This window comes from Danio aesculapii, chromosome 2 (assembly GCF_903798145.1).
Source record: "Danio aesculapii chromosome 2, fDanAes4.1, whole genome shotgun sequence".
NCBI lineage: Eukaryota > Metazoa > Chordata > Actinopteri > Cypriniformes > Danionidae > Danio > Danio aesculapii.
In genome coordinates, this window is record NC_079436.1 from 49,003,269 (window position 1) to 49,016,088 (window position 12,820).

A 12,820-nucleotide genomic window follows, 5' to 3' on the forward strand; every position below is an offset into this window, starting at 1 on the left:
TTATTACCTGCTCTTCACACACAAAGTAGGCCTAACTGAAACCATAAAAGGCTCAGTAATACATTGGACAGATCCTCAACGCACTGATTTCTCCCCTTTGTGCTGCTGTTTTAGAAGTGTCCGTATACTGGAGGACTGCGCGCCATCTCAGTGATACAAGTGCTTCATTCAGGCACCGGCTGCGCAGACGAGACATGCGCCGCTCCGTAAAATTATTCTTACAATAAGTTTTTGTTCTTTCATCCTTCCGACTGAGTTTATTCTTCTGAGGGGAATACTTTAAGTGCTGCCAATAGTTTGTAAAGCCAGGCTCATTGTGGTCAAAGTAGTTGATTAAATTAATAATAGTGAAACTGACGGCCCGGCGAATATGAATTATCATTAACAGAAAATTATTTAGCCTAATATAGGCTACTCTGAAACTGTGAATAAGACATTTTATTTAACAGACCTGTTTGTGAGTTTGTGGGCACAGTTTGAGGCATATAAGCGGATCTTGTTTTGAACTTCACCTCAAATATTCTTGTTTACTTTGTAGATAACTGACCAACAAAAACACATTAAAATAACCAACAAATTATTCCAAATGAAATTCATTTCAAAAAGATAATTTTTCAGACAAAATAGAATTTTTCAGACATGCTTTCAGTTTCTCCGTCTCACTCGAGGCAAGTTTAGGTGAGGGAATGTTTATTAAGTAAAACTCTCCTCAGACAGTTTAGTTTAGTCTGCTTCAAACCTGCAGGAATATATCAGGCTTTGCTAAAAGGTCAAAAGGTCAATAGTGGTAGCCTATTACAGATTTCAAAGAAAAATATTACTATTAAAAAGGAAACATAAGCTCGACCACAACAGATCAGATCAATGTCATAATGAATGCTCAAATAATGTAGCCAATAGTTTATAGCAAGCATCATGTTTAGTAAGATTGTGCCATCTATCATATACAGTAGGCCTATAGGTCTGTTATTTTTACTAAAGAAAGTATATTCTTTGAGTTTAATCACCGAAACTATAGAAACTGTATTATGATAATAAAAAAAATTTAAATGAAAAAAAAGGCACAGTATCAGATCTGTATCGGTCGATACTCAGAATTTTGGAATCGAGATCGGATCAGTTACAAAAAAATGGTATCGGTGCATCCCTAAGTTTAAGTTTGTCGCTATGTTATTTCTGGCAGATTGCTGACCTAAAATTCTATTATATTGTAATTACCAAAATTATATTCCGTCTCTTGTTCAGGGGAAGCTTTTTGAATTCTGTTACCTATTTTTTATGCATAAGTTGCGACGTTTAAAGGGAATAAATGTATGAAAAGTAACAAGAGTACAATGTATAAAATGCTGGGTTGTTGTTACCCAATGTTGGGTCAAATATGAACAAACCCAACGTTGGATTACTTTCTTCAACTAAATTTACATCACATTTTTAACTTAACAGCTGGGTTTAGTAGTATATTTTGGCCCAACGTAGGGTTACAACAACCCAGCATTTTTTAGAGTGTAATATACTGTAATTCTTGCTTTACCTGTGCAGTTTATATTCTCTGATTAGAGAAAAAATAACTGTACAGTCTTACCTACAATGCCTTGATCGCTGGGATCTGAGGCACGTGTGTAGCGTGGTGTATCTTCCTCCAGTAGCCGATTGGTCACCAGGCCGGCTGTGTGTTGCATGCTTGTATTAAGAGCAGCTGGAACATCCGTCTCAATTCCCTCCAACCTTCGTGCTATTCTCTCTTTCCTGAATGATGTCAATGATATGGTTAGTGCAAGCCTGAAAAAGTAGAATACTTTACAAGTACTTAATAATACTTTAATAAATAAAGTATTAGTATTATTTATCCAAAATTGCTTCCAAGGTACAGTATACATTTCATTACAGGAGGTAGTTCTTGAAATCCTCAGCACTGCTGATGTCATACACCTTTACTGTTTGAGCCAATGTAATCCCAACATGCATAGACAACATTTGGGATACCAAATGTACCTGTTCATTTCTGGACCACTTCTGATACTGGTTTCAAACTGCTTCCTTAGTTCTGAAACTAAAAAAAAAACAAGCATGCAAATTAATATCCAATTTTATACTTAAGAATGATTCCACTTTCCAATCCTTTAACCATTTACAGTTAAAGTACATAATTCACCCCAAATATTTAAACCTACTCATAATTTACTCACCCTCAAAAGGTTCTATGCCTTTTTGACTTTCCATTTTTAGTTGACCACGAAGGAAGGTATTTTGAAAAATTGTAAAACCCTATAACAACTCACTTCCATTGTAGGAAAAATCAAATACTCTGGAAGTCAATGGTTGCAGATTTCCAACATTTTCAAAATAACTTATTTTGTGTTCAACAGAAGAAAAGAATCTCAAACAGTTGTGAATCTCAAACTAATAAAGGTTGATTTAATGATGACAGACTTTCCAGTTTTGGATGAACTATCCCTTTAAATGTACTGTAATCTTAAAGTTTCTCACCTTTGGGAAGCACAGCAAGGATGTTTGCATCAATATCTGTAGTACTCCTAACCAGTGAATTCCGGTCATCCACACCAAAGCTTTAAGGCAAAGAGGAAGAGTGCATGATTCAATAATGCTTTAGTATTATACGGACAGATATATAGTGATACAGGGATATATACAGAGATACAGATATATACAGTGGGGGAAATAAGTATTGAACAAGTCATGTTTTTTTAGGGATTAATATTTCTAATGGTACTGTTGACATGGAATTTAACCGGATTTTGATAAAAACCCAAACCATACAAACATAAAAACAGAACAAAACAAAAAATCTGACAAAAATATGTGTAATAACAATGAAATGACACATGGAGAAAGTTCTAAACTACTGAAATGTATTTATTACTTTATATAAAAGTTTTTTTCCTCATTTGAGAGTTTTGAATCATTGTCTTGCTGAAATGCCCACCCTGGTTTCATCTTCATTATCTTGATAATGAAAATGTTGGACTGAAGCAGCCAATATTCATTTACAATGAGGAAGTGCAGAGGGTTGCTGAAGAACTACTGAGAGATTTCAGCTGCTGTCTGGGTTTTCACTGCCTTTCTACACCTTCCTTTCTTCCTTCCTTCTACTTATCCAGAGCGAGCAGTAGGGCTGCCAAAATCACTCTGGACCCCTCACACCCAGCACACTGCCTCTTTGAACTTTTACCTTCTGGTCGATGCTACAGAGCACTGCGCACCAGAACAGCCCGACACAGAAACAGTTTCTTCTCTCAGGCAATCCATCTCATGAACACTTGATGATAATAATTGTGGAACCAACATCACTACTTGCTATACACTTTTATACACATATACACTTATTTAACAACACACTTTACATGCCAATTTGCACATAACAGCTGCACATATAACGTTGTATATAGTAATAAACATGTACATACACTTGTCAATCTGTATATTTGCACTCACTACTTACTTCTATTTTTAAAAAATATATATTTATTATTTGTTCTGTCTCTGTAATGCTGTTGCACTGTAGAAGCTTTGTCACGAAAACAAATTCCTCGTATGTGTGAACATACCTGGCAATAAAGCTCTTTCTGATTCTGATTCTGATTCATGTCTTCAACACTTTTTCCCTGCATCACTTGATTTGATCACAGATAGCTTCATTGGTAAACTAATTAGATTGTTTCCTAGCATATATGGATTTCTTTGGTTGTTACCAACATCTAGTGAAAATTTCAAGTCAAACAACACCTTTAGAAATATGTTTTCTGAGGAAAAAAATGGTGAAGTGTTCAATAGTTATTTCCCCTTACTGTAGATATAGATATAAAGAGATACAGAGACAAATATAGATACAGATTTACATACTGTACACAGAGATATATTGTTCAATGGTTTAATCTCAGGTCTAACCCTAACCATACTTTACTTCAGAGAGAATGGACCTACACTGTTAAAAAATAAATCCGTAAAATGTACGGCAGCTGTGGTTGCCAGTACATTACAGTTAAAAATACGGTACAAACCGTAAAAGTAATTTCTCATTTTTACAGTAAACTACCGTATTTTATAAATTTATAGCTGTAATATGTCTGTATTTTGAATTACCAACATCTACACGTCTTTTGCTACACAGTTAGACACGTTAACACAGCCATATGCAGGTGGAGATGAGGAAGTTATATAATGAACCATTGCTCATCACAAACAACTTTTCCCACAAGCAGAAAAGTGTATCAATATATATACTGTAGGTGCTCCGTGTCTTTTACACAGCTACTAAACACCAGTATGGTAACACACATAAAATTAAAGTCATGAAATAAACATTGTTTATCAACATTAGATGTGACATAAATCTCTAATGTACATAACTGATGGGGAAAAAGTGATGTGCCATGCAGGGAATTCTGGGAAAGTCAATTTACGGTTATTCGCCGTATATATTAAAGAAAAATACTGTTAACCAGGTTACGGATTTGTACTGTAGCATTTTTACAGTTTTTTACCGTTGAAATCACGGCCATTTTTTACAGTGTAAAGTGTGTGTATCCCTAACCCTAAAATCTGATTGTTTGATAATGCTGTTTTAGTATCAACAAAGACATCAACAAAGATGTCCTACTTGGCGAAATCACAGTAAACGCACTACCTGCTTGGTTTGTTTGAACTCTTCCAACATCTATCCGGAAACCTTCGAATAAAAAGAGGATTTAGCTCAAGATCTTTCCAAAATTCTACAATGGCAGGTTCAGGAGCATGTGGCCAAATCTACCAGCATGTTCCCGTGTGACATTTTAAGCTCAATTAGCTTTGAGGATCTTGAACGTTTACTTGAATCTGGCCACAGGAATAGATGAGCTGCTAAAGTATTTATATATCTAGAGTTCCCCTTCACCATGGTACCAGTCGTGCTAGGCCAAACAGCACACTCCAATTACTCCTGTTTACAGCGCAGCCCTTTCGCTACACATGCTGCTATGCAGAACAATCTTTAATGAGGGCTTCAACAAGTTTAGATTGCATTCGCGGAAACTCTTCAGACACACCTAAAAATGAAAACATTTTAAAGAATAACTGATTATGCACTACTGAATTATGGGAAATATTACCAGTACTGTATACATCATATTGAGCTTATTCTGCAACGTGAAAGCGCACTTGTTTTTGGGATTGTTTTAGAACTTCTGATTCAGTTGCCTATGGGAGAAATGACTAGGAATAATAAACGACATAAAACAGTCAAACTACTTTCCCTACAAACAAGTGTGTGTATGACTATACATAATACGTTGAATGATATATCAGATTGCAACATCAAGCTGCATAACAAGCGGTTTTTAATGTCTAAAAATTAATGGAAGTGAATGAGACCTTAAGCTCAAGCCAAAGAGATTTCAATGGCGGTGCCTGCTCGTATGTGAAGAATCAGAATAAGGTCAATAACATCGTCCCATTTAGAAACAACTGGAGGTTAACTGAGACCATCTAGTAAATGTGTTAATGTAATGTGGTCAACAGACCTGAAACTACTTCATACCCATTCAGTTGCAGAAAATTAAATAATAATAATTAAATGTTTTATGAGTTTCACCTGAAAAGTATGATTCAGGCTACATTTCTTGACTTCTGATTCTGACTTCTGTTTTCCCACTATAACCATTACTATTTGTTATATGTTATATATGACCGTTCTTGGACCATATGTCAAAAGTGAATTTTTTTGATTTTTTAAAATTTATACATAACCTGAAAATTGAATAAATAAGCTTTCTGTTGAAATATGGTTGGTCAGCATAGGACAATATATGGTCGAGATACATAGATTTGAAAATCTGGACCACTTCTGATACTGGTTTCAAACTGCTTCCTTATCCCTGAAACTAAAAAACAAGCATAATAATTAATATCTATTTTTTTTATACTTAAGAATCATTCCACTTTTTCTATCCTTTAACCATTTATAGTTGAAATGATAATTCAACCAACAATTTAAATGTACTGTACTTATAATTTAAGTGACTTGTTATGAACGCAACATTAAATCACTCACCCTCAAAAGCATCCATGACTTTAGGATTTTCCCTTTCTGTTAAACATAAAAGAAGGTATTTTGACCCTTGTTGAAACGCTATAACAATTTACTTCCATTGTAGGAAAATCAAATACTATGAAAGTCAATGGTTGCAGGTTTCCAACATTTTTCAAAATATCTTATTTTGTGTTCAACAGAAGAAAAAAGAACTCAAACAGTTGTTACAGAAAATTGTTTCTTTATATATGACCCTGCTTGGACCATAAGTCAAAAGTGACAATTTTTGAAAAATTTTCACAATATACATAACCTGAAAACTGAATAAATAAGCTTTCTATTGAAATAAGACAATTGAATTTAGTTGAAATAATTGAATAATTGAAAATAGGATAGGACAATATCTGGTTGAGATGCATCGATCTCAAAATCTGCAATCTGAGAGTTCAAAAAACAAAACAAAATCAAAATACTGAAAGTTCTTAATTCATAATACTTACCAATAATTAAGTTGACTCTACTTGACAAAAGTCTTGCTGCCTATCCAAGTTTTAGGAAGAACAAACAATAACTTGACTTCTAGTTGACCATTTGGTATCAGAAGTGGCTTATATGAAAGGCAAAGGCCTCTAGATGATGCTTATTTTACCAAAATAAAATACGATCATTCCTTGATTTGGAGGACTGCATTCATACATCTCTGCAATGACTCAAAAAGCTCATTAATAAAGTCATCTGAAATGACAAAGAAAGCATTCTTGCAGGACTCCCAGAGTTCATCAAGATTCTTTGGATTCATCTTCAATGCCTCCTCCATCTCACCCCAGACATGCTCAATAATGTTCATATCTGGTGACTAGGCTGGCCAATCCTGGAGCACCTTGACCGTCTGCTTTCAGGAACTTTGATGTGGAGGCTGAATTAAGAGAAGGAGCACTATCCTGCTAAAGAATGTCTTGATACAGTACCCCAGGCTGTTGATGTTTCCATGTCCTCTGCAGATCTCTCGCACACCCCATACTAAATGTAAACCCAAACCATGATTTTTCCTTCATCAAACTTCAGACTTCAAACTTCACACCCAGATTCATCTTGGGTCCATGAGGGATCCAATAGGTCTTCTGCAGTATTTGTGATGATTGGGATGCAGTTCAACAGATGATTCATCTGAAAAAAAAAATCTACCTTCTGCCACTTTTCCAAATGATCAACTAGAGATCAACTAATAATTTGTTGCTCTTACAACACAAGACTTCAGGTAGTGTATTTATGAATAGAAATTTACAAAATGTCTTAATGGAATATGATCTTTACTTAATATTCTAATAATTTTTTGGCATAAAAAAATCTGTAATTTTGCCTCAAAGAACATATTTTTGGCTAGTCCCAAAAATATACTTGTGCAAAATAAGACATATTTCATATATGTTCCGATAGTAGCTTGGGTTAAAAATGTAACCCTGTTTTAATACCTGTTGCATTGGTACCTTCTATAGAATAAAAAAAAAATACTCTCAAAGACATTCAGTTTATTCAAGATTTTCAGTGACATGTTTATGTTCTAGATTGTGTTACACCGATGACTGATGTTTTGATCTATTTTAGACACATTAAAGACATGACGTGAAAGGGCATTTTGCTCTTTTAACAGCTTAACCGATGGGAACAATAAAAAAACCCACACACACACTCTGGGTCTGATGATAACAAGAGACTATGCCTTCCCTTCTCCTAAAAAAAGTCTTTTTTCATTGGTCAAGACACTACACAATACATTGATTAGTGACCAAAATCACTGCACAACCACTGACACACAATATATATTAACCAAAACATATAGTAACCAAAACATCTATGCTTTCACGTAGGACTGGACAACATGTATTGTTTCAGCATTTATATCCACAATAGTCACATAGCAGCATCTATAATGTTGAGAATGTCAGATTATAATTGACCAGACATTAACAGTTAGCAACATAGTGGAGTCATTTCAAATTTTAACCTCGAAAGCGAAAGTTTATTATATGCATTTGTTTTTGAAGCATGTGATCGTGTATTTCAGGCAAATTTAAGCCATTTGGGGACAACAAATTAAATGTTTTCAGCATAAAAATTTCAGCAATTTTGCAGTATTATTCCTGCTCATTTCGGGTCTGTTCGTGCAGAACAGCAGTGCCTTTACATCGTACACCCGACAGGACATTTTGGATATTGGATTGTGCATTCCGGACAGTTTTATTAACAATCTTCGACTCATCCCTGAGATCGCCAGAACACCCGGGCCGAAGAGCCCTGCCCAGCCGGGCGGAAGTGCTCGGAGGCGGCGCAGAGAACGTAAACAAGACTGGGGGAAGCGCGGCGGGCTAAGAGCTAAGCTAAAGCGAACACCACACCGGCTCTCTTTACCCAGCATCTTTCTCGCCAATGTACGGTCACTGGTGAACAAAATGGATGAGATTCGACTGCGCATCAACCACAGCAAAAGATTATGGAACTGTAATGTCATGATTTTCACAGAAACATGGCTAAACAGCGGGATACCAGACAACGCTATATCGCTAACGGAGCATCAAACATTCCGAGCAGACAGAACGGCGGATGACTCCGGTAAGACCAGAGGCGGAGGATTATGCATTTATATTAACAAAGCTTGGTGCACAAACTCTGTCGTCGTTGGGAGACATTGCTCTGTTAACCTGGAATTTCTAATGGTTAAATGTAGACCGTTTTATCTGCCACGGGAGTTCACCTCCACCATAATAACTGCTGCTTATATCCCTCCCGACGCTGATGCCAAGCTCGCTATGAATGAACTTCATGCAGCCATCAGCAAACAACAGACTGCTCACCCGGAGGCTGCTTTTATTGTTGCGGGGGATTTTAATCACTCAAACTTAAAGACAGTGCTCCCCAAATTCCATCAGAACATTTTCTGCCACACAAGGGGAAACAAAACTTTAGACCAAGTTTACACAAACATGGCTGAAGCATATGCTGTGACCCCCCTCCCCCACTTGGGTCAATCAGACCACCTTTGTCTGTTTCTCACCCCCAAGTACTCACCCATCGTCAACCGTGTGAAGCCATCAGTAAGGACCATCAAAGTGTGGCCAGCGGGGGGTGGACTCCACACTCCAGGACAGGTTTGAACACACAGACTGGAGTATGTTTGCTTCCCAGGCCACATGTGGCTCTCACACAGACATTGACAGTTACACTTCCTCTGTTCTGGAATATATCAACACCACCATAGACAGTGTTACAACCCAGAAACAGATCACCACATACCCAAATCAAAAGCCATGGATGAACAAGGAGGTGCGCCTCCTGCTGAAGGCACGCAACACTGCCTTCAGATCAGGGGACGCACAGGCCTACAGCACTTCCAGGGCTAATCTGAAGAGGGGCATCAAAAAGGCCAAGCACTGTTACAAGCTAAAGCTAGAGGAGCACTTTTCCAACTCTGATCCTCGGCGCATGTGGCAGGGCATCCAGGCCATCAGCAACTACAAACCCAGCCAGTCCACCCCCACAGCCACAAATGTCTCCTTCCTGAACGAGCTAAATGACTTTTATGCCCGCTTTGAAAGAGACAATACAGAACCCTACACCAGGAACACTACCTCAACCGACCACTCACCTATCACACTCACCTCCTCAGAAGTCTACACCGCACTGAGTCGGATCAATGTGCGTAAGGCTGCAGGACCAGACGGTATTCCTGGGCGCGTCCTCAAAGCATGTGCAGAACAGCTCGCTGGGGTGTTCACAGACATTTTCAACCTGTCGCTTAACCTAGCAACTGTGCCAACAAGCTTTAAAACCACCTCTATTGTGCCGGTGCCCAAACACTCCAGCCCAACATGCCTGAATGACTACCGCCCTGTAGCACTCACACCCATCATCATGAAGTGCTTCGAGCGGTTGGTCCTGGCACATCTGAAAGACTCTCTGCCATCCACACTGGACCCACATCAGTTTGCCTACCGTGGCAACAGGAGCACAGAAGATGCCGTCTCCATAGCACTGCACTCTGTCCTCACACACCTGGACAATAAAAACACTTATGCACGAATGCTGTTTGTTGACTTCAGCTCAGCATTCAACACTGACATACCCTCTAAGTTACTGATCAAACTCAGAGACCTGGATATCAACACGTCTCTCTGCAACTGGGTTATGGACTTTCTGACTAACAGACCTCAGAATGTTAGATCAGGCCACATCTGCTCCACCACCGTCACACTCAACACTGGTGTACCACAGGGCTGCGTGCTGAGCCCCTTCCTCTACTCCCTTTTTACCATCGACTGTAGGCCTGTGAACAGATCCAACACCATCATCAAATTTGCAGATGACACCACAGTTATTGGTCTAATCAGCAATAATGATGAGACTGCCTACAGAGAGGAGATACAGCATCTAGCCACTTGGTGCACTGACAATAATCTGCTCCTTAACACCAGCAAGACCAAGGAGCTCATTGTGGACTTCAGGAAGGGACGAACAGGCTCGCATGATCCCATCCACATTAACGGGATGGCCGTGGAGCCTGTCTCATCCTTCAAGTTCCTGGGGACCCACATCTCTAAGGACCTTTCCTGGACCACCAACACCTCCAGCCTGGTCAAGAAGGCTCACCAGCGCCTATTCTTCTTGAGGCAACTTAAGAAGAACCAGCTTTCATCAGCCGTCCTGGTGAACTTCTACCGCTGCACAATAGAAAGCATCCTGACCAACTGCGTCACAGTCTGGTATGGAAGCTGCTCTGTTGCTGAGCGTAAGGCACTGCAGCGGGTGGTGAAAACTGCCCAACGCATCACAGGGACTACACTGCCAGCCATAGAGGACATCCAGAAGAAACACTGTCTGCGCCGAGCACGCAGTATTCTTAAGGACACCTCTCACCCTGCTCACAGACTGTTTTCTCTCCTGCCTTCCGGCAGGCGCTTCAGGCTCCTCCGGACAAAAACCAGCAGACTGAGGAACAGCTTTTTCCCCAGAGCTGTCTTCCTTTTGAACTCTGCCCCTCACTGACTCTTTTGCCCCCCAATACACCCCCCACACTCCTCTAACTTATACTCCTCACAATCACTGCACTATTTAACATTTGCACATTTAAAGTTTGCACATATTCATTGCACTGATTCATTTATCTGAACTGGACATACCCACTGCACATGGACATTTGTAATTATGTTTATCTATCTGCACACTTCTGCTATTAATAGTATCCTGTACATATATTCATTTATTGTAAATCTGTTCATAGCTAATACAACCTGTATATAATGTTGATAGTACATCCATCTGTAAATATCACCATAGTTTTTCTATAACTGCACTTTATAACTTATACCTGTATCCTGCACTTGCTGCTATTGCACTGCTGGTTAGACCGAAACTGCATTTCGTTGCCTTGTACTTGTACATGTGTAATGACAATAAAGTTGAATCTAATCTAATCTAATCTAATAAAGATTTAATTATTTGAAAATAATTGAAAATAAAGTTTTAATATTATTATTATTATTCATTACTTTTATTATTGTTATTATTGTTTTAATTATTATTTTTTTAAATATTTTTTATTATTATTTTAGTAGTAGTAGTAGTAGTAGTAGTATATTACACAGTGATTATTTATTATTAGTTCCTGAATAGTGTTCAACTCCTCAGAAAATCACAAATAGTTTCATTTGCGTCTAAATCTCTGTTGTATTTAACTTTGCTTGCCATTTTAATTATTTTTGATAACACTTTAGTTTAGGTCACGATTTATGCTATTAACTACTGGCTACATGCCTATTATTAAGATATTAACTATCTTTATTAGTAATCCTGGTCACACTTTACAATAAGGTTCATTAGTTAATGTTAATAAATGCATTTACTAACATGAACAAACAATGAACAAAACATTTACTACAGTATTTGTTCATGTTAGTTAACTTTAGTTAATGAAAATACAGTTGTTCATTGTTAGTTAAAGTTAATTCACGGTGCATTAACTAATGTTAACAAGCATGGACTTGGATGTTAATAATGCATTAGTAAATGTTCAATGATTAATAAATGCTGTACGAGTGTTGTTCCTAATTAGTTCAGGTTAGTAAATGCATTAACTAATGAACCTTATTGTAAAGTGTTACCTTAATCATAAAGTACTGTACACTGTAAAAAAATCCGTAATTTTACGGCAGCTGGGGTAACGTTAAATGACAGAAATATAACGTAATATAACGGATATTACATTACAGAAATTTCTTTAAATTTTAATTTCTGGTAAATTTCTATAAATTAATATCTGTTATTTTACGGTATATTTCTGTAATTTAACAACTGTTATTTTAGGGGTTTTCGGCACCCCAGCTGCCGTAAATAAATCGCAAAATTATGGATTTTTTTACAGTGTAAAACCAACTTTTACTTTTCTAACTATTAATAAACAGATTATTGACATTCTGCTTTCTTCGTTAGACTCAAAAACACAGATTTCTTTACAACTTAAAAGACGTCTTTGAGTATCTTTCTTTTCTCCGGCCATTGCACTACACTATAGCATGCTCTGATGCTGGTTTAAAAGAGATTTGTTTCTCGAATGTTTGCTGAATCATGGACATACCAGTGAACTTTTGATGTGGAGACACTGTTGCACTAAAAAACTAAATAAAATAGTAGTAAAACCATGTCAATAGTCACAATTGATGCTATTAACTACTGGCTATACATTCTTATTATTAAGATATTAACTGTTCATTAGTAATCATAAAGTATCTTATTCTGCATCCC

General features: G+C 37.4%; 1 protein-coding gene across 1 annotated transcript in view; it reads right to left on the minus strand.

Annotated features, from left to right (window-relative positions):
* Positions 1–12,820, minus strand: part of svilb (supervillin b) — a 90,572-nt gene that overhangs the window by 62,824 nt on the left and 14,928 nt on the right. The window contains 3 exon segments of the mRNA XM_056469666.1: positions 1,583–1,746; positions 1,993–2,050; positions 2,488–2,567. Coding sequence (XP_056325641.1) covers positions 1,583–1,746; positions 1,993–2,050; positions 2,488–2,567 — 302 coding nt within the window.